At 37.0% G+C, this 23,561-nt stretch overlaps 1 protein-coding gene across 1 annotated transcript in view; it reads left to right on the top strand.

The window, feature by feature from the left end:
* The first annotated feature begins 1,211 nt into the window (after window positions 1-1,211).
* The window catches only part of EMB2763 (ribonuclease II family protein), a 72,588-nt gene continuing 50,238 nt past the window's right edge, over window positions 1,212-23,561 (top strand). The window contains exons 1-8 of the mRNA XM_090012553.1: window positions 1,212-1,382; window positions 1,549-1,686; window positions 2,091-2,248; window positions 4,400-4,455; window positions 9,246-9,368; window positions 9,506-9,639; window positions 9,734-9,974; window positions 10,088-10,241. Coding sequence (XP_089868679.1) covers window positions 1,329-1,382; window positions 1,549-1,686; window positions 2,091-2,248; window positions 4,400-4,455; window positions 9,246-9,368; window positions 9,506-9,639; window positions 9,734-9,974; window positions 10,088-10,241 — 1,058 coding nt within the window. The 5' untranslated portion in view covers window positions 1,212-1,328. The remainder of the gene's footprint in view (window positions 1,383-1,548; window positions 1,687-2,090; window positions 2,249-4,399; window positions 4,456-9,245; window positions 9,369-9,505; window positions 9,640-9,733; window positions 9,975-10,087; window positions 10,242-23,561) is intronic.

Below are 23,561 nucleotides of genomic sequence, written 5' to 3' on the forward strand. Positions count from 1 at the left end.
ATTTCTCCAAGAGTCATACCCTCCAACGACGAAAGCTTTTTTGTCTTGCGAATTGTAGTCATTGCTTACCTGCACAACACATAAATTTAACTGCAAATCGTTATAGAAATCAAACCCTTCATAAGTACATATCGTTGTAAATCATAAACCACTACTGCATTAAATGTATAAATCATGGCTGCTTTAAATGCATAAATCATGAATCACAAATTGGCTAAATCGCTACTGTTTGAAACGTATAAATCGTTGCTGCATCAAACAAATCGCTATTGCATTAAATGTATAAATCATTGTTAATTTCAAACTTACAAATCGTTGTAGAAATTTAGTCCTAATAAGTACATATCGTTGTAATATTTGGCCTTCATAAGAATAAATCGTGCTAAATATTTTTCGATGCCCAGAAGGTGGATATGTACAAATCGATTTATTTTAGTATAAAAGTAAGTGTTATTTAGCATGAATAGTATAACCAATTGTAAGATTTAGCATTCAGATTTACATAGAAAAAATCGATTTGTTTACATAACAAAACCTTACACAAAACTCACCCAAAAGACACAAGTTTTGTTAATCCGACAATGGAAGAGAAACACCTAGAAGGTAGATGCAACCGATGGTGGCAACGGTGCTCCGACTACACTCCGACGACAGTAGACAACAAAAAGGAGTGCTCCGCTGACAACAAACGATGTCAAAGGCTACATCGTCAAAGGGAGCTCCTGTTACAACAGATGATGCATCGTCAAAGGGTGAGCCAGAACGTTTAGGGCGACATATTGCGAGGAGCTCCTCTTAAAGCAGAATCGTTCTTCTTAGGGCAAAAATGATGATGATTTTAACCCTTTCTCTCTTCTGACAGAAGGACATTTTTGTCATTTACTTGAAACATTGTTTCATGGCGCTAATGGCAAGAAAGGGTAATTAAGTCTTTGCAAACAAATCGAACTCCGATGCTAAGTGATGCCGACACACACGAGGAAACATGCCCCACATGCTTACATACGTGGCGCTCATTCAGACCCGGGGGGAAACATATAACCTGCTTCGGCCCTTGGGCATGAATGTATGTACCAAGCGATCACTCACACGGACACTATTAAAAAATAATAAGTATGAGGACACGACACGGGGTAATTTGGACCATCCGTGCGACCTAGATCATGAACTTTGCTATTTTTTTAACAAAACACAAGACAACCGCCAAAGGAAGGAAACAAAAACCCTCGAAGCATCACAGCGGGAGCAAGAGATCAAGAATTCTCAAAAACACACACACCCCGCCCGGCGCTCTCTCTGTTTCTTCCGACGCCGTCTCGTCTGCCAAGATGCTGCAGAACAAATCCTTCGTCAAGAAGACCAAGCATGGCAGAGTTATGAAGGTACAATCTCTCTCTCTCAAACAAACTAAACCCATGAAATTTCTTTGCCTTCTCTCTGGGCAAAGATCATCCCCACTTTGGATTCTCTACCCAGAAATTTCTCCTTTGTCCTCGTTGTTTTTCTTCTTCTTCTTAATGAACGTTCTTTCTCTCTCTTATTCTTCAGATTGTAAGGGAACACTACCTCAGGGACGACATCTACTGCGGAGCCACCGTCTGTAAAACCTGCGATTCGTCGGTCGCTTGCTTGGGCTCCTTGGATTCTCCCATTCTCATCGTCGACACCAACGTCATCCTTAACCAGGCACCTTCTCCCCCCCCCCCCCCCCCCTTTCTCCCGACGAATTTGGACTCGCTTTTAGGTTTTTTTTTTTAGCTTTCGTTGATTCCCTTCGATAAAGATTGACTTGCCAGCAATGATGCGGTTGTTCTTTTTACCAATTTCAGTAACTTAAGCTGTTTGTTAACGTAAGTTTTTTACGGGATTTTCGTTTTTTTTATTTGGTTGGGAATGATGAGGAAGTTTGGCGTTATTTAGATTACTTCCAGTGTGTATTAGTCCAATTAACAGAACAATTAGGTTATATGGTTTTAAAAAGTTCGAGGTAGATCGATTTGATTGAGGGGTGCAGAAGCGATCGCTAAGTTGGCAATTCTGGTGTTCTCTGGTGTAATTGTGTGAAAATTTGTCTTGATATTTTTATGTAGATCGATTTGCTCGAGAATGCAGCTATTACGGACGTCGTGTTGTTGTCGGTGGTGCTGGAGGAGGTGAAGAATAAGAATATTGCGGTTTATAATAGGATTAGGGCGGTTTGCAACAACCCTTCAAAGCATTTCTTTGTGTTCTCCAATGAACACCACAAGTAAGCTCAGCGGTCCCTTACTTTTTGGTGTTTGTTAATTTATTGGTTTCAAGTGAGTTTTTGGTTTCTTGAATGAAATCAGCTGTATATTAGTTGGTGCTGGTTAATCACATTGCCCAAAATAAAAGGTGTTCTTTTTGGTTATCTATTCATTGGTTCTCTTCTCTTGACGTGCAAAATAAATTTGTAGTTTATATATATTTTATAAGCATGAAAGTAAAATGGTTGTATATGACCAAGCAGCATCTTTGTGGTATGAAGGTTGTTTGAAAGATGGATGGTGTTCATCATGAGGTCTTGCACACCATCTTTTTGGGAAGGGATCAGTAGATAAAAAACTTTCTGAATGTGATTGGTTCTTGAATTCCAAACTAGGCCTATATTCAAGGATGAGATTGTTAGCATTCTAATTGAAATGAAAGAATCTAAGGATTATTTTGTGTAAATTATTTGTAAGGGCAATCACATTTTGGCTAAACAAGAACTGATAAAGATGGGTTGGTCATTATTCTGCAGCAGAAAATACTTGCTCAGCATGGTTAGTCAATCGCTCTTGCTGAGGATGGTTATGTTGGTCATAATTGTCAAGGCTAGTGCCTAGTTTCACTTGAACCTGGTGAGCCCAAACTCTGTTGCTTCCCCTCGGATTGAGGGAGGCTAGGTACCACAATCTAGTTGAGCTGAGCTAGGTGAGCACCTAGGCTTGTCTAGGCAAGGCTTCACGTAGCTTGCTTAGCTCCCTGCCATGTGGCAGCCATGTAATGTTTTGATTTTGAAGTGGTAAGACTTGGTGATGCAAACAGCCATGTAATATTGTGTTTTTGAAGTGGTAAGTCTTGGTGATTCGACCTTACTAGGTTGATAATAAAATAGGCCATCTTTTCCCCTTGTATTGTTCTTTATAGTGGCTGGTAGGAATTTCAAACATAGATGTGAAACTATGCATAGTGGTCGCAAACACGGCACACATAATTTGATAAGTGTAGTTCTCTCATGTTTTATTCTTTTTCTCTTTTTTTCCATTATGAACTTGTCCCTATGTTTTGGCATGCATGTAATGTTTCTACGCAGTCCTATTCATAGATAGGTATAGCTATATGTACATAACTGTATGGATTTCATTTTAGTGTTACATAGTTTATTGTGGACTTGTGTCTTAAATTTATGTGCAACCATGTGAACCTAATTTCATTACTATAGAGCTTACAAATTGGTTGAAATCATAGAATTTATAAGTTTATAGTTGTGGTGTCATGTCATATGAGGTCTTTTATCTTGACTTGAGAGTTAATCAACTTTGTGTTTACTATCCTAAGTTCTAAGTTCTAACACTCCATTGACTTAGTAAACTAGGTCTTTGACTGAATTAATTTGATCATCTTGTAAACTTTGGGAATAACCAGTTAACCACTAAATCTTCCTAATCTTGAGAAATCTTAGTTTACTTAGTTCAGTGATAAATGTTGGTTTACTCAAAGAATTACTATTTCGGATTGCAATGACTTGCCAATAATTGGATAATGGGGTTTAGCTTTTCCCTGACTGAAGAATTCAATTCAGGTTGGTGACCAAATTATGGGCTCTTTTACTATGTTACATAAGGACAGATATGTGTGCGGTATGGCGGTTATGGCACGCGAATTTCTAAACATGTGGGTATGTTTCATGGATATATATATATGTATGTATATATAATATTAAAATAATAAATAAGTGAAAAAGGTATAATGTATAACTGAAAATGCTATATTACAAAATATAGGTAAAAAATTACAAATGAGAGAAACTGGCTTGAAAAAAAAAAAAAAAACTAAGAAAATGAGTCTAGGTATTGGGTCTGGTTCAGGTCTGACCCGACATGACACAGGCATGCAGGCCTTCCAACCATATCCATGTTACATTGTTTTCTGAGTTCATAGATGGACTCGTTGGGTCGCTTGATGTGTAAAACTCTTAAGGTAAGCCCGTCTTATTGTATTATTGATGTATTCCAGCCAAATATTTGATAATTAAAACACTGAAATATTGACATATCCTTCTCCCTCTTTCCTCCCTTCTTTTGTTATCTGGTGATGTCTTCTATTTCTTGTTTTCTGACTGTCACTACCTTTGTGTATTTTAACATTTGTTTTTTACCTATGGACAATCTAGAGATACATACGTGAAAGCAATGACGGGTGAAAGTCCAAATGATCGAAATGACAGGGGTATGTTTGGACCTTTTTATTGAATATCTAACAGGCACTTTTTATTTTTGTTTTCTATTGTTGCTTCTGTGCCTTTACGTGTGTATGTCAAATGCAGGTGTGTGTGTGCGTGTGTTTGTGCATGTGGTATTTGTATTTGATAAATTTAGCTGTAGCCACATGTTTATGCTGTTTCTATCTGCGTTTGGATCAAAGCCTACCATCAAAACATCTATTTGCACCTTTTTTTACAATCCATTGGTGTCATTTTGCAACAAAACATTATTTTTTAGTTACTATTACATTTGCATCTGATGCTTATAGTAACAGAAATGTTTATATTTTGTCTATATGTGAGTTTGCATAAACATTTACAACTGTCACACATATGCCTTACAATTGGAGCTGTGGATGATTTGTATGGTATGGGTAGGTAACACTATTGACCTTGGCATCATCTAGGTGAAATAATCCACAAAGAAAAGATATGTATAGCAGATCTATTGTTATGTGCATTTTTTAGTAGTTGTTCACAAAGAGGTTCTTTCTTTTATTTTTTTTAAACCCCAAAATCTTCATGGTAATGCTATGGTGCCTTTCATATGATAGTATACAAAGAAAAGATATGTGTAGTTGATCTATTGTTATGTGAGTAGTTGTTCATACACAGCCTGTTTCTTGTTCTTAAACCCCAAAATGATCACGATAATCATATGACACTTTTTTTTATTTATGATAGTGCGTACACATATGAGCTGCTGTTGACAAACAACTAGTATATGGTCACACTCTACATCTATTTCAGCTTTGCATTAACTTGAAAATTGTGTTGCCATAGTGTTGATGGGAGGGCTTAGCTGAGCTTAATTTAAGCATGGTACTAAGCATAAAAGAGGCCATTTATGTTGGGAAGCAAAAACATGTACCAATTTCTCGATCTTGAGATGGTTAAATGCCTTACTAGTCAACATGCACGAGTGATCCAAGCTTGAGTGTGGCTTGTGAGAACATGTTCAAGGTTGGTCTTAGTTCAAGCCAGGTACTAGGTACAAAAGCATTTTCCAATTCCTCGATCTTGAGATGGTCATATGCCTTGCATAGCGAACGTGCACAAGCAATCCAACCTCTCTCTCTCTCTCTCTCTATGTATATATATATATATGTATATATAAACTTACATACATACATACATATATTTATGTGTGTGTATGCAAACATGTATACACACACATGCATGCATTATATATAACCATTTGCATCAAGCTCTAACTTATTGCATGTACACTTCTTCAAAAGTGCAAACCATGATAACTGCAAGAGTTGGCTATGAAAATTCCAGTCATTCTTCTCTTGCATAGCACAACCAAAGATATTAATGTGAGTTTATTGCACATGCACTTAGCAACAAAAAGTTTCCCTTGCCTGAACTCAGTAAAAAGTCATGATTTTGTTAAAACTACAAAAATACCCTTGGAGATTTAATTTAAGATTAACAATAGCATTGCAATTTGGAAATTTGTGTGTTGTAATAAATATTAGTGAGATAAGCTGTGACTGTTAAGCTATGTTACCGCGACACATCACTTAGGGTGCCATCAGTGTGACAAATATCGCGAGATTTATGAAATTCTCGCGATAATATCGTCAGATTTATGAAAATCTAGCGATAATATCGTGAGAAATTGCCTGAAAGTTTAAAACGGCAATTTCTCACGAGATTTTCAAAATATCGCGAGATTTATGAAAAAAACATAAATACCTCAATTTAAACGCGATATTTATGTTTTAAACGACTATTTATCGCAAAAAAATCCTATATTTTTATTTTTAAATAATTTTTATTAATATTTTCTTATAAAAAACAAATTTATTTTTTTAATTAATTTTTTATTGCTAAGATTTTGCCAAAAAAATGCGAGATTTATGGAATTTTTCCAATTTCTTGTGAGTTTTTGAAAAACGAGAAGTTGTCGATAAAAACTTTTGTCACTATGGGTGTCGTACCCGTGTTGACATGGGTACTGGTACTTGGATACAACTATATATGTCCTATATTATATATATTATATTTTTAATATATAATATATATTTTTAGTATATATTTTAGATATGTAATATATATATTTTTAGTATATATTTAGCCGTGTCCCCATACCCACATTTTTTAGAATTGCCGTGTCGTACCCTCCGTATTTGTACCCAGGTAACATAGCTGCCAAGTCAAACCTAGGAGCCTCTTCAATCACAACTACATTAGTGAAGATATTTGTAGTACTAGTAGAGCTATGTCACCTCGGTGCGGGTACGGGTACGGGTACGAGTATAGAGGGTATGGGTACGAGTATAGAGGGTACGACATGACAATTCCAAAAAATGTGGGTACAGGGACACGACTATATATAATGTTAAATATCACATAAATAAAAAAATAATTTCAAAATAAACTAAATATAATCTAAATATATATGCTATATCTAAAATATATATTATATACTGAAAAAATAAAGTTATAAACTGAAAATATAATTATAAATTAAATACAAACTTGTATGTACATAGGGTAAAATGTTGTGTTCAGGTGTCGACACATCTTGACACGGGGACATGCGTGTCGACACGGGTACTGATGGCAAAATGGAGTCTCCAAGTATCATAATAGTAGAGGCAGCAACAACAGTAGTAGTATATAACTATATATATCACTGTCACCGATATCTTGAAAATATCACGAGAAATACCGATATTTTAAGGTAGCCGATATTAAAGGTAATATCTTGCGATATTTTCAAAATATCGCTAGAAGACAAAATATCGTGATATTATCGTGATAATGCCACGATAATATCATGATATGTTTGGAAAAACTCTTTTTTTATATTTATTTTAAGTTTGCATTTCCTATTTTTTTGTTTCTTTTATAGTTTAAAACCTTTAAAACATGTTTTTTTATATTTTTTGAAGAAAAATAATGCAAAACTTATTCTTTTCTTAGTTTTTTTGTTGTTATTTATATTTTTTTTCAATTTTTAAACTCCCGAGATTTATCAACTTTTGAAAATCTCTTCGAGAAATACCCTCGCCGAGAAATTACCTTTAACGATACAGGTGACTATGATATATATATATATACATATATATATATATACATATATATTATATATATATATATATATATATATATATATATATATATATACATCCAAAGGAGGATTCAAAATCTACAACCAACGACGATCAAACGATTCCCCTTCTCCAATGCTTGAGCATCACATCGATCGATGAGACCTCATATATTTGTTCTTTATAATTCATTTAGTTAGAAATATGCTTTATACCAGAGTTACCGGAAGCACCTAGGTAAGTGGGGAAGCACGCTTCGGAAGCGCGAAACGTAGTGCTTTTGAAATGCGCTAGGAAGCGCCATTTTTTAATGGGAAGCACGCTTCTCCCTCGCTTCCCTCATTTTTTCTTTTTTTTGTATTTTTTTGTAATTTTATTTTTTTCGCTTCCACCTCGCTTCCTAGGTCGCTTCCGGTTCGCTTCCCGATTCGCTCCTAAGTGGTCCCACGCTTCTCGCTTCCTAAAATTTTGAAAGTGCCTTGCTTCCCGCTCCCGCTTCCCATATCGCTTCTCGCTCCTGCTTCCTCAACTGGCAACCATGCTTTATACTATGGTACCCAAACACTCCATTGTGCCCTTCGTACCCGTGTCAACACCTGGACAAACCATTTTACCCTTCGTACATACAAGTTTATATTTAATTTATATGTTATAATTATATTTTCAGTATATAATATATATTTTAGATATAACATATATATTTAGATTATATTCAATTTATTTTGTATTTATGTGATATATATATATATATATATATATATATATATATATATATATATATATATATATATTATAGCTGTGTGTCCTTGTACCCACATTTTTTGGAATTGCCATGCCGTACCCTCCGCACCCGCACCCGTACCCGTACCCAGGTGACATAGGCTTTACACGAAGACATTATGACATATAGGCATGTTTTTTGAAACATGAAAAATCGATGGCTCACCATGCATTTAAAACTTTACAATACAAAGTATTGTGGGCCGCTGATTTTTAGTGCTTTAAAAAAATGCATCTCGACATCGGAAATTCATAATCCGAAACATGTTGCTCACTAAATGAATGATAAAAATCCATTATGTAAAGTCTGATTGATGAAAAACTTGATTGTTAGAGAAGGAATGCCGTCGATTATCATCGGTTGTAGATTTTTAACCTTTGGTTGGACGGTCCCCCTTCCATATATATATATATATATATATATACACACACACATGAAAACACACATCGTCGAACGAGCTCGGATGCATGGCCACACATCAAATTTTTTTTTTTGAAAAAATAGTTTTACCGGCGGTTCTTGACCACCACTTAAAACTGTAAAATGCATTTTTTGCGCCGCTGATCACCCACGCGATCAGCGGCTCAAAAAGCATCCGATTTGCGTCGGACAAGTTACCTGTTTGATGTATCAGGTTACTATATATATATATCAGTCATCATTAACTACTTTATTGCCTTTATTGTTCTGGATCTTTGAAGTTTAGGATGGACAGGTTTTCTTGCTTCCAGATTTTTCGTGTATCCTTTAGTTGTGATTTAATTGTTGGACCTATTCCCAATTTTTTGCCGTCTGATATGTATATGATGGCTTAATTAAGCAGCATCATTTGCAGTTGTTTCTTGTTCTTCCCAAATTCGTTCATAATATCTCATAGCATTCAAATCTTACTTGGGAATTTGTGGTTCAGCAATCCGTGTGGCTACGCTTTGGTACCAGAGTCATTTAGGTCCAAATTCACGAGTTTTACTTATTACAAATGACAAAGAAAATAAGAGAAAGGCCACTGAGGAGGGAATTCTTGCAGAAACAGGTACACATTTAGTGCATTTTGAACATGCTTGAGTGTTTCCACTCCCATTACTGTGTTAGTTTTGTTTCTTCTAATGCTGACATAGTTTCTTCTATAACCTTCTTGTATACACATCTAAAGGGTATACTTTGTTTCAGTTGAGGCATATATAAAGTCTCTTGGTCGACCAGATTTGCTTGACTTGGTTGTACCTAGTACTTGCACCGAAGATGCTGATATTGGTGAAGTTGAAGATTTGAGACCTTCAAAGAGGAAGATCATTTATGTTGAGGTATGTATGAGTAACATGGTTCTCAAACTTGATGCAACTAGAAGTGTCTTTTCCTATTAATTATTTGTATTTATCTTTAAATTGTAAAATGCAGCATAAGCCAATGTCAGAGATCACAAAGGGTCTACATCATGGTATTTATCATCAAGGGAAACTTCGTGTAAACCGCTATAATCCTTTTGAAGCATATGTTGGAAGCGAGAGCATTGGTGATGAAATTGTGATATATGGCCGGACAAACATGAATAGGGCTTTTGATGGTGACATAGTTGCTGTGGAGCTCTTGCCCCAGGACCAGTGGCATGGAGGAAAATCTCTGAGTGTAGTAGAAGATGGTAAGAAAGCAATTTTGACTTAATTCTTTTACTAATATGAGCAAATTATCCATTTTCTTTTGTTTAAATGTTAATTTTGTTGATTAATAACAAAATTCTGAATGAATTATCAGAGGATGAGGAGGAAGCTGTTCATTTAGTTCCTGTTAGTTCTGATGTTGCTCCGCGAAACACAAATATAGAGCTAGTTTCTGGTGAAGTTGTGAATCCTGCTCCATGTCACCCTGTGGGACGTGTTGTTGGAATTATAAAGCGAAACTGGCATGCGTAAGTCAAATATCTAGTTACTATCTTTTGATTATTACCTGTTACCAGAAATTTTGATACATCAGTTTATGCATGGAACTGCTTCAATTTGTTGGTGGCTGAAAAATGGTGAATTTGCTATCATTCATTAAAGTTGTGTGCATGAATGCTGCTCCGTGTGTGTCTTAAGTGCATGCACAGATGCATACATTTGTCTGTGTGCACGCTTACACACACCGTGTGTATGTATGTATGCGTGATAGGCAAAGTTAAAGGTATCACACACACAGATTAGGGAACAAATACTCACACCCACAAGGTATAACATGCTTTGACTCGTGAGAGTCTACGTCCACTACCAAAGGAATTACTCTCTCATTCTCTCTTCAGTGAGATGTGAGATGAGAGGTTCCATTGATATCTTTAGTAGCTATGCTAGCCTGTACAGATTTCCTCTCCTTAATTGTAGGCACAATTTTAGAAACAAATTTTACATTTAAATTATCTTTCCTTGATGCAGAATTCGCCGGATCAACTTTCCCTTCAATTGTGGCTAACAATCTTATCCATGCTTTCTTATCTCCACATTTGAATTGGCTCTGATTTGGATCTGAGTCTACCTGATCCGCTTAACCCGTATCTTTCTTAACAGCCCCCTGTAATGAAAAGAGGCGGAAGCACCAATAGAGCAAAAAGCACTCTTTTAAGAGTGACCACTAGAGCCAAGAACACAAGCACTAAAAGTGCACACACAAAACTCTTCAAAAGTAAAAATGACTCAAAGTCATAAGTTGGATATTATTGAAGAAAGGAAGAGAAGGGTGAAAACCCAATACCTTTACAAGGGGGAGCCTCCTCTATATATAGAGGAGGAGAGCTTAAAGGAGGACCATAAAGGGGGCTCCCTTCTAGTCGTTGGGAGCCCCAACGGTCATAAATATGACTGTTGGGGCCCCAACGACTAGATTGGTGGGGCCCCTTATGGTCCTTTAAAAGTCAAACTGAAAAAGTAAAAAGAAAAAGGAAAAAGGGGAAAAGAAAGGAAAAAAAGGAAAAAAAAGGCAAAAAGAAAAATACATGTGGATTTACCAAAACACCCCTATCGGGTTTTTGGTTTGTACAGAAAAAGAAAAAAAGATATATTATGTATATATACATATATACATATATATACTTATGTATATACGAATGTATATATATCTAAGTATATGTATATATATATTTATATATACATAATTTAACACCCCCCTCAAGCTCAATGGCCTAGGAAGGGTGTTAAGCTTGTCTCTGAGCAAGTTGAAGCAAGTAGTAGACAAAGACTTGCTCATAAGATCTGCAATCTGATCAACGTTGGAGATGCATTTGACTTGCAATTTCTTTTTGGCAATGTGATCCCGAATGAAGTGAATGTTGATCTCAATATGTTTAGTGCGGTTGTGAAAAACTGGATTGGAAGAGAGGTATGTGGCTCCAATATTGCCACAGCAGAGTGTAGGGATTGAATTTGAATCAACCCGCAGCTCTTTAAGTAAAAAAGTGAGCCATAAGACTTCAGTAGCTGAGTTGGCAACCACACAATACTCAACCTCAGTACTAGAGCGTGCCATCACATTTTGTTTGGGAGCTGACCAAGAAATCAATGATTTGCCAATATAAACAAAGTAGCCACCTGTGGATTTGCAAACATCAACATTGCCTGCCCAGTCTGCATATGAAAAAACTGAGATATTGAAGAAACCATGAGGAGCAATGAGTACCATATGTGAGGGAATGTTTAATGTAACACTCAACCCAGACCCGACCCCAACCCCAACCCAAACTAATTTTTTTATACCCAATATTTTTTTGCCTGGGTGAAAGGAAGGGAGAAAGAAGGAAAAAGAGGAGAAATCATGGAGAAGAAAAAGAAGAGAGAGAGAGAGAGAGAGAGAGAGAGAGAGAGAGAGAGAGAGAGTTACCTCCTCTTCTTCTTCTCGCTGCAACAAGAGAGAAAAGGAAAATAGCGAAACCTGAAGGGAGATAGAGCAGCCCTTCCCCTTTTTATAATAAATGATTGTTGTCAACGAAGCTTAAAAAAGACTTTTTTTAAAAGTTAGACTTTTTATTTTTATTTTTAATATGGATCCATACAAGATCCAAACCCAAACTCTCTTTATATATATATTGTAATGAAATGGTAGGCTCCACGAATGCACTTGAATCTACTCAAAAGGAAGTATCTAAAAGATACTTTAGACAAGACCCATAAAAGGATATAAATGAAAAAAACATAAAAATAAACAACACTTTATTTATGAGAGCAAAATGCTTAAAAAGCATTTAGAGGAATGAATTAGACAAGAGGATGCACCCCTATTTATACAAGAGTATTAAGGAGAGCTCATAAGGAGCTCTCCCTTTCTAGCTGTTGGAACTAGTCCAACATCTAGAATTCTATCCGTTGGACTAGTTCCAACAGCTAAAATTGGTCAAGTTCCAACTGGAAATTGACCAAACAAGATGTATCTAGTTCTAATAGAACTAGATACAAAAAACAAAAAGAAAAATTACAAAAAAATAAAAAAGTATAAATACAAAAATATATAATAATAATAATATTATTATATATGTACTGTTTACATTTTAACGCTCCCCCTCAAACTTACGGTACAATGAACGAAAGTTTGTCTAAGAGGAAGTGAAATCTGGGAGCCACGAGAAGCTTGGTGAAGAAGCTTGCTAATTGGTATTCTGACGTCACATATGACAGATCAATGGTTTCATACAAGTACTCCTCTCTGACATAGTGACAATCCATTTAAATGTGTTTGGTGCACTCATGAAAAGTCCGGTTGCTTGCGATGTAGATTGCACTCTTATTGTCACAACACATTCGTGAGGCCTGTGTTGATTTAACTCCTATATCAGCAAGCAGTCGCCTGAGCCAAACAACTTCCATTGTGGTAGTTGTCATGATTCTATATTCAACTTCAATGGAGGAAAGGGAAACCTTCTGCTGCTTCTTGCACCTTCATGATATTAGAGATTCACAAAAAATACACAGAAACCTGTGGTTGAGCGCCTATTATTAGGATCACCTCCCAAGTCAACATCAGTATAAGCAATTAAATCTAATGGTGACGATGTAGACAAGAAGAGTCCTCGTGAGAGATAACTCTTTAAATATCTAATAATACGTAAAACAACTCTCATGTGAACAGAAGTGAGAGCATGTTGAAACTGGCTAGCTGTGTGTGCAACATGTGCTTTGTCTGACCGAGTGATGGAGAGATAGGAAAGTGCTCCAACAAGTTGTCTGAACGGAGTGGGATCATCAAGACACTCTCTATTATTAATTTTCATTTTATCATTGACCACTTCTGGAGTGTCCACCTTCTTATCATCTGTAATGCCAGACCTGAAAACAATATCAAAAGCAAATTTAAATTGAGATATCAAATACCCACGAGGGGAATACACAACTTCTATTCCTAAAAAGTATCTCAATAATCCTAAGTCAGACATTTCAAAATGAGTTTTAAGAAGAGTTTTGATATTGGTAACTCCCTGTTTGTCGCCTTCAGTGATGATCATATCATCCACATAAAGAAGAAGGATGATGGTACCTGCATCAGATTGCTTAATAAACAAGAATGAAATCCAATATCAGTCATAACATGACTAAACCTGTCATACCAGGCTTTTGGTGCCTGTTTGAGGCCATAAAGGACCTTCTCAAGATGAAGTGTTTTACCCTTAGGAATACTAATACCAGGCGGAGCTTTCATGTTGACTTTTTTAACAAGACTCCCATTTAAGAAAGTATTTTTGACATTCATTTTAAATATAAGCCATTTTTTGATAGAAGCCAAAGCAATTAAAGTTCTAACAGTGGTCATACGGGCTACAGGGGCAAAGGTTTCGTCGTAGTCAATGCCATACTCTTGAGCATAACCTTTGGCTGCGAGTCGTGCCTTATATCTTTCTAGGGTCTCATCACTTTTAGTTTTGGCTTTATAAACCCATCTACAACCTATAAGTTTCTTTTCGAGAGGAAGGTCTTGAATGGACCAAGTGTTGGCCTTCTCTAATGCATCCAATTCTATTTTCATAGCTTCAACCCATTCTTCATGGTTTTTGGCTTCAGAATAGGAGGAAGGTTCAACATAGGATTGGATTAATGCAACGACTGCCCTATACGAGGGTGAAAAAGATTCGTAAGAGACAATTTTTTGGGATACGAGGGGGAACTTCAGAAAACTTTTCTAATGCACATGGTGGGTGTTGCTCTCCAACTCTTTGTGTTGAATATTGCAGACCGACATTCCTACTGGTTTGGTCTTCGCTATCATTTTAAAAAAATAATAGGACTTTGATCATTGTCAAAGTTATATTCAAAATCCTCTTCATTGAATTTTGAAGTTAAATCGATTAAAAAAAATATTCAGTAATACAACAACAACAACAACTACGCCTTCATCCCAAAACAATTGGGGTCAGCGATATGAACCAACAAAGAAAATCATTCTGGGTCTTCCACATGAATCCTTCTCCTCCATTCATTTCTATCCAATGCCATGTCCTCGGTGAGGTTCAAAGCATTCATATCCTTTCCTATCACCTCCATCCATGTCTTCCTAGGCCTATCCCGACCTCTTTTAACTAATATATTTTCCCGTTTCTCCATCCTTCTAACTGGAGCATCATTAGGCCTTCGTCGAATATGTCCAAACCACCGTAAACGATTCTCTCTCATCTTATTTTCAATGGGTGCAACGCCTACCTTCTTACGTATCTCCTCGTTCCGAATCTTATCTTTTATTGTATTTCCACACATCCATCTCAGCATACGCATCTCAGCTACACTCATTTTTTGAATATGATGTCTCTTGGCAGCCCAACATTCCGTACCATATAGTAAAGCGAGCCTAATAGTCGTCCTATAAAACTTTCCCTTCAACCACAATGGCATTCTACGATCGCACAACACTCCAGTTGGACTCTTCCATTTCATCCACCCAACCTTTATCCTATGATTTACATCTCCATCAATTTCTCCATACTTTTGAATGATAGATCCCAAATATTTGAAAGAATCATCCACCGGTATTTCTTGCTCACCAAGCTTCACTACACTCCCATCTCTATTTCGTTGCTTACTAAATCGACATTCCATGTATTCTGTCTTACTCTTACTCAACTTAAAACCTCTTGCTTCCAATGTCTGTCTCCATAATTCTAACTTAGCATTAACCCCAGCTCTATACTCATCAATCAAAACAATATCATCAGCAAACAACATACACCACGGCACATTTTCTTGAATTGATCTCGTAAGCTCATCCATCACTATAGCAAATAGGAAAGGGCTTAAAGCAGATCCTTGATGTAACCCAACCGTTATAGGAAAATTGGTTGTCACCCCTCCACAAGTGCGGACATTGGTTACTACTCCTTCATACATATCTTTAATTATACTAATGTACTTGTGAGAAACACCTTTCTTCATCATTGTTCACCAGAGAACGTCTCTAGGTACTCTATCATATGCCTTCTCCAAATCAATAAAAACCATATGCAAATCTTTGTTCTTCTCTCTATATCTCTCAATAAGTTGTCTAAGAAGATGTATAGCTTCCATAGTTGATCTTCCAGGCATAAAACCAAATTGATTCTCCGATATCATGACAACCTTCCTCAATCTAGACTCAATCACCCTCTCCCAAAGTTTCATAGTATGAGTCATGAATTTTATACCACGATAGTTTGTGCAATCTTGTATATCACCCTTATTCTTATATGGAGGCACCAAAGTACTCTTCCTCCACTCGTTAGGCATCTTATTTGTCCGCCAAATCTTGTTAAAAAGATTTGTCAACCATTCTAAACCTTTCTCTCCCAAGCATTTCCCAGTCTCGATAGGTATACCATCTGGGCCAACTTCCCTTCTTGATTTCATTTTCTTCAAAACCTCTGCAATTTCTTTCTTTTGAATCTTGCGCATGAAGTCACGATTCATCTCATGAAAAGGAATGAAAAAGTCTCCAAGATCCTGAGCATGACTTTCATTAAATGGCTTATCAAAATAATCTTTCCATCTCTCCTTAATCTCCTCATCTTTGACTAAAACCCTTTGCGTTTCATCTTTGATACATCTAACCATACCCAGATCCCTCGATTTAGTAAGCAACGAAATAAAACTTTCTTTTTCTAGAAAAGACACATTTCTTGATATATATAATTTATCATTTTGAAGATCATAGCACTTGTAGCCTTTTTGATTTTCAGCATATCCTAAAAAGGCACGTGGGATTGCACGATGGGAGAATTTATCATTTTTGTTTGTAAATACAAAATATTTGCAACTAAAAACTCTTAATCTAGAGTAGTCTGGAGCTAAATCATAAAGTTTTTCAATTGGAGATATTTTTTTTAATGAAGAAGATGTCATTCTATTGATGAGATAGGTGACAGTTATAGCGGCTTCAGCCCAAAAACCTTTTGGAACTTGACTTGCAATTAGCAAAGTCCGGGTGGTTTCCATAATGTGGCGATGCTTGCGTTCCATAAGACCATTTTGTTGAGGGATGCGTGGGTATGATCGTTGATAAGTAATGCTATATAGATTAAGATACTTTTTAAATTCTCCAGACATAAATTCTCTCCCTTAATCAGTGCAAAAATGGAAATATTACTTTGAAATTTGTTTGTGACCATTTTATGAAATATTTGAAAGTGAGCAAAAACTTTGGATTTATGTTTAAGAAAATAAATTCAAGTGTGTCTAGAAAAGTCATTAACAAAGATGACATAATATGCGTAACCACTTTTAGAGATAACTTGTGCGGGTCCCCAAACATCCGAATGTATTAACTCAAGAGGTTTTGTAGAGACAAAGGTTCTACTAGAAAAAGGTAATCTTTTCATTTTACCAAGAGAGTCTTTACAAGCAAAATTTTCAGATTTACAAAATTTTCCCAAACTTGGGAAGTATTGAATTTTTGACATATGAGGATAGCCAAGTCTTTTGTGTCATAATTCTGTTTCTAATTTCTGAACATTTAAACAAAATACATTCTTTGGTAGTTCCAAAAAGTCCATGTAATATAGTTCTTCTCTATGGCCTTCCCCAATCAGCTTCCCTGACTGGTGATCCTGTATCTGACAACCATCAGAAGAGAGGGATATATTACATCCATAATCAGAAATTTGTAAAACAGATAAAAGGTTCAAATTTAATTTTGGGATATATCTAACTTCTGGAATACAAAAAGTTTTGGACTTTTGAAAACTTTCAAAACATCATATTCCTTTTATTTCAAGAGATGTTCCATCTGCTGTAAAGACTTTTGATTCACTTGAGTTATTTTTAAGACATTCGGATAACCATTTAGCATTTGGGGTCATATGAAATGAAGCACCAGAATCTAAGAGCCAAGGGAAGTTACCTGCACCGGATACAGGTGCAACTACCGCTCCAGTTGAGGCTTCAGTCGAAGAGGATACCCCTTTGAGAAAAGGTTGGAGAATCTCCATCAATTTAGCCATGAAAACATGTGCATCTTGATCTTTTGGCTCGGTTTCAAGAGATACAACCCTCTTTTCGTCTCTCCTTTTTAGCTTCGGATATTGAGGCGTATAGTGCCCCGGTTCATGACACTGGTGACAAATAACTTTTCTTTTGTCATTCACCACTATGTCTTCCAAAATGAGGTGACCTATAAGTGTGAGTATGATTTCCTGGTCTAGACACCAGCTAGAACTGAATCATCATCAACTTTTGGCGTACTCTTTCTAAGACGATTTTCCTCCATAGTTAGTTCTTTAATAGTATCCACAATAGTAGGGATTTTACCACGATGAAGTAGATCCGATTTGGTGGATTCAAATTCCGGCCTTAATCCATTCACAAATTGGTAAAAGTGTTCCATATCGAGTTGTTTTTTGACGAAGCTCGATATCTTCAGTGCAATGCCATTTTGACTCTAGAATAGCCAATTCTTCCCAAAGTTCGGACAACTCATTATAATATTCATGAATAGTTTTGTCATTTTGAGTTAGTGTCCGAACTTTTCCTTGAAGATTGCACACATGGGCAATATCTTTAAGAGAATACATATTTTGAGGTATTCTCGTGTCTTATCGGCATGTTCAAATTTAGTGAGGCTAGAACAATTTTAGTCTACGCTATTAATAAGCCATAACATTATCTTTGCATGCCCCATCCTTCACTCTTTCCATTTCTTTTCATAAGAGGCTAGACCGCTAGAGCCTTAGTCTTCTCCTCTTCCATTAGAGGGACTTCCTTATCACCCTCTTTTTTGGTGAGAGATAGTTTAGGTTCCGAATCGGAACCATCCACTATTCCTCATATGTGGTGCTTCATAATTGAAGCCCACATCACATAATTAGTATCATTCAACTTCATGTGTATGATGGTGACCTTATCATGGTCATCCATGATTTACAAGGGCGTGGAGATGATAGTAAGAAGAAGAAAAAAGGAAAATAGAGAAAAAGGGAGAAAGGGATACAATACAATGTTGTTGAAGTCCTTTTCTCCAAATAGATCCTCTTGTAGTCGATAGAAGAGTGATAAAACACTCCTTTGCAAGTGACGAAACACTTTTTGTAAGAACAAGGTGATAACACACCTTTACACAAGAAGCACGGAAATTGAGGTAGAAGTTTTTCAAGATCTAAGAGTTCCGTAGCTCTGATACCATGTAATGAAATGGTAGGCTCCACGAATGCACTTGAATCTACTCAAAAGGAAGTATCTAAAAGATACTTTAGACAAGACCATAAAAGGGTATAAATGGAAAAGCATAAAAAATAAATAACACTTTATTCATGAGAGCAAAATGCTTAAAAAGCATTTAGAGGAATGAATTACACAAGGGGATGCACCCCTATTTATATAAGAGTATTAAGGAGAGCTCATAAGGAGCTCTCCCTTTCTAGCTGTTGGAACTAGTCCAACGGCTAGAATTCTAGCCGTTGGACTAGTTCCAACAGCTAGAAAGTTGGTCAAGTTCCAACCGAAACTTGACCAAACAAGATGTATCTAGTTCTAATAGAACTAGATACCAAAAACAAAAAGAAAAATTACAAAAAAATAAAAAGTATAAATACAAAAATATATAATAATAATATTATTATATATGTGTTTTTTACATTTTAACAATATATATCGCTGTGTCCCCATACCAATAGTTTAGAATTTGTTGTATCGTACCCTCTTACCCATACCCGTACCCATGTGACATAGCATGGGAGTGGATACTGCTTTAGCCCCGACCATGTTGGTACGCTAGAGAAGGTCAATCATGTATTTTTGCTGAGTAAGATATAAGCCATCAGAGGTGAAGGTAACCTCGACACCCAGGAAGTAGTGCAAGACACCCATGTCTTTGATAGAAAACTCTTCACCCAATCTCTGAATTACAGAATCAAGTTGACAATCAGAATTGCTGGTAATAACAATATCATTCACATAAATGAGAAGATATATAATAGTAGAGCCAAAGTAATATGTAAATAGAGAAGTATCAACTTTGGACCCTGTAAAACCTATACTGAGCAAAAATGAGTTGAGCCTTGGAAACCATGCCCAAGGCACCTATTTGAGTCCATAGATGGCCTTATGTAATTTTCAAACATACGAAGGAAATCTACTATCCACAAATCCTTGTGGTTGAGCCATATACAGTTCTTCAGATAAGACACCATGCAGAAAAGCATTATGCACATCCAATTGCCTTACCGTCCAACTCCGAGAGACAACAACAATGAGGACAATTCGAATAGTGGGTGGTTTCACAACAGGGGTGAAGGTTTCAAAGTAGTCTATGCCCTCTTCTTGATTATAGCCTTTGTCTACTAAATGGGTTTTGTACTGGTCTAGGCTCCCATCAGCTTGACGTTTGATTTTATAGATCCATTTGGATCCAATCACATTCTAGGTAGGAGAAAGTGGTACAATACTCCAAGTTTCATTATGAAGGGCATTCAACTCATCTTCATAGCTTTCCTCCAATGAGAATGTTTGTGAGCTTGGGTGAAACAAGAAGGCTCAGTTTCTTGGATAAACTCAGTAAGTAGGACCTACAGGATGTGATATTTGGTGGATAAGAAAAGTTTTGGTTTTGGGGACCTAGTTTGAGATCTCGTAACCATTTGATGGATACGAGTGGGAGGAAGGGGAGACGACTCTAAAGGAGAAGCCAACTTAGGACTCATACTAGAGGGTGAAGGTGAGGAGGAGGATGGTATTGTTGATAGAAGTGAAGCCTTGGGGTTACAGTTGCAGGGGCCTATACGGCTAGGTTGCTCTTGAGAGGGTGGTAGAGGTGGGGAATTCAAAGTAGGTGGGGCAGGGAAAATAATAGGGATAATACTCTGTGACACTTGTTGGGTAGCACTCAATGGAGAGGGGGTAATAATTTTGAGAGGGAACTCATTCTCATCGAAAACTATATTGCGGCTAACCACCACTTTGTCAGTTTGAAGATTCAAGCACAAGTAGCCTTTATGTTGACTACTATATCCCAGAAAAATACACTTACTGCTTTTGAATTGGAGTTTATGGGTGTTGGAAGGCCTTAAGCAGGGATAACATGTACACCTGAAAGTCTTGAGAAACTTGTAATCATGCGCTTCCTTAAATAAGATTTGAAATGGGGATTTCATCTTGGTGGTGTTGGACGGTATGCGATTAATTAAATACATGGTTGTTAGAAAAGCATACTCCCAAAACTTAAAAGGGAGACCTGACTGAGCAAGCAACGTGAGGCCAGTCTCGACAATATGTCGATTCTTGCTCTTAACACACCCGTTTTGTTTGTGTGTGTTGTTCATGTGTGTGAGGACAAGTAACACAATTTTCAATTCCACATGATTTCAGGTAAGTGGATAGAGGTCTATATTCTCCACCCCAGTCACTTTGAAGTGACTTTATTTTTCTTCCGAATCTATTTTCAACAAGATTTTGAAAAGTTTGGAAAACAGATAAAACCTCAGATTTCTGCTTAATAACAAATAACCAAGTATATCTCGAGAAAGCATCAACGGAATCAACATAATAATAATGTCCATGCATGGTGGGAATCAGGGCTGGTCCCCAAACATTTGAAAACACAAGATCAAGAGGGCCATCAACAGTATAAGAAGTCATCTCATTGTCCTTAGAAAATTGATAAACCGAGAGCAAATTGTGAGTGATAGAAGGAACAAGGAGAATATCTTTCATAAGAACGTTAGAATTTAAGAGTTAAATATAGAATTACCAACAATTTGGATCTTCAAACCTGCTCCATTTCCGATACAGACTTGATCACTGCCCTGATAAACAGACCGAAGTGGCAAATTGTTGAAGTCGACAGTCATGTGGTGAGTTGCCCCTGAATCAGGGTACCACCCGCTGTCACCAAGCTGTGAAGATGTTGAGGCACTATATACTTCGGGTGATGCAGTTCCACTGTCTTTCTGAAGCCTGTCAAGTTTACACTGAAGGGCACCATGCCCTTGTTTATGGCAGGCCTGACATGTCATTCGTCATTGGGCTGCCATATGGGCCTGATTCCCACATGCATGACAAATAATAGGGTTATGAGAACCCCCAGACAGTAGCTGATTGTTATTCCTGCTGCTCGAAATTCTTTTTTGATAACGGCCATTATTTCTCCCATGTTGAGAGTTCTGTCTATTTGAATTGCCACGGTTACCTTGGTTCCTAAATACTGATTTTGACTAGGTTGTCTTTACGACAGATTTTTCATAGGATTTTCTGGGCTGTCAAGCTCATGCATTTCAGCTTCATGTGAGCAACATGCCTAACAGATCCTCGAGAGTAAATTCATCTGTCCGAGTATTTAGAGCAGTCCTAAGTGATCCACATTCACTCGTAGGAAGGCCGGATAATATGTGAAGCATTAGATCATCATCATCATCAACTGGCTTGGAAGCCATAGCCAGTTGATGAGCTATACTCTTTGCTTTGTTAAATTACGTCATTATAGAGTCTGTCCCCTTTCTTAAATTCTGCAACTGGGACTTCAACTGCTGCACATGGGCCCTTGAGTGTACCACATACATACGTTTAAGGGCTGACCAAACACTGTAAGATGTTTTTAGGCCCACGATCTGGCTGTGGACAGCATCGGTTAACGAAGATAGGATCCAACTTAAAAGAAGTTGATCCATCCTTTGTCATTCTTCATAAGCTGTTTTTTTAACATGCTCATTTTCATTCGATATTCAGCAGGGCAAGGAAGGGATCAATCTATGTATCCTGTCAAATTGTAACTTCTCAAAAGAGGGATGAATTGAGACTCCCATAAGAGGAAGTTGTCTGTGGACAACTTCACATAGAGGAAATACGGCAGGTTTGTGGGAGCGGGGAGGATAGGAAACAAAGAGCTCTGACCTGATGTGATTAGAGTATTGTTGTTGTTGCTGTTTGAGTTCTCTGCAGCCATGTTTCTGCACTTCACAGGATCGGGCGACACTCTGATACCAAGTTAAAGGTATCACACACACATGCACACACACACAGATTAGGGAAAAAATACGCACACACACAAGGTGTAACATGGTTTGACTCATGAAAATCTATGTAATACGTCCACGACCAAAGGAATTTCTCTCTCAATCTCTCTTCAATGAGACGTGAGATGAGAGGTTCCATTGATATCTTTAATAGCTATGCTATCATGTACATATTTCCTCTCCTTAATTGTAGGCACAATTTTAGAAACGGATTTTACATTTAAATTATCTTTCCTTGATGCAGAATTCTCTAGATCAACTTTCCCTTCAATTGTGCCTAACAATCTTATCCGTGCTTTCTTATCTCCACATTTGAATTGTCTCTGATTTGGATTTGAGTCTACCTCATCCTCTTGACCCGTATCTACCTTAAGAGGCAAACGTACATGATACATACATACATACATATGTATATATGTACATATATATATATGTGTGTGTAACACGGTTTGGTTTCAATGTTCAGACCTAATGTCCATGCTGAACTTCCAGGATTTTGTTGTTTGACAATTGTGGAGAGTATTTACCTACAATTTTAGTTTAAGATGCACCACCACAAGAGAAGAAGTGAAAAGTTTCCAATAGAGTGCAAATGCTCTTCCTTAGTGGTCTTTTAACTCCTTTTTGTCGGATCCAAAAGCCAAAGCTGCAGCTCCAACGTAGCCACTCCACTATTGACTAACTGAGGCATGCTTCCAACCCGCTCACTGCTTTCCTCTGTCTACTAGGTAATAGATGAAAGGCAAACATCTTTGCCTTGTCTTTGCTAATTAAGAGACCAGAGGCTTGTCCATTTCTTTCCTTTTCCTTTTC

The sequence above is a fragment of the Nuphar pumila genome, chromosome 7, assembly GCF_984573655.1.
Source record: "Nuphar pumila chromosome 7, dmNupPumi1.hap1.1, whole genome shotgun sequence".
In the NCBI taxonomy this organism is placed as follows: Eukaryota; Viridiplantae; Streptophyta; class Magnoliopsida; order Nymphaeales; family Nymphaeaceae; genus Nuphar; species Nuphar pumila.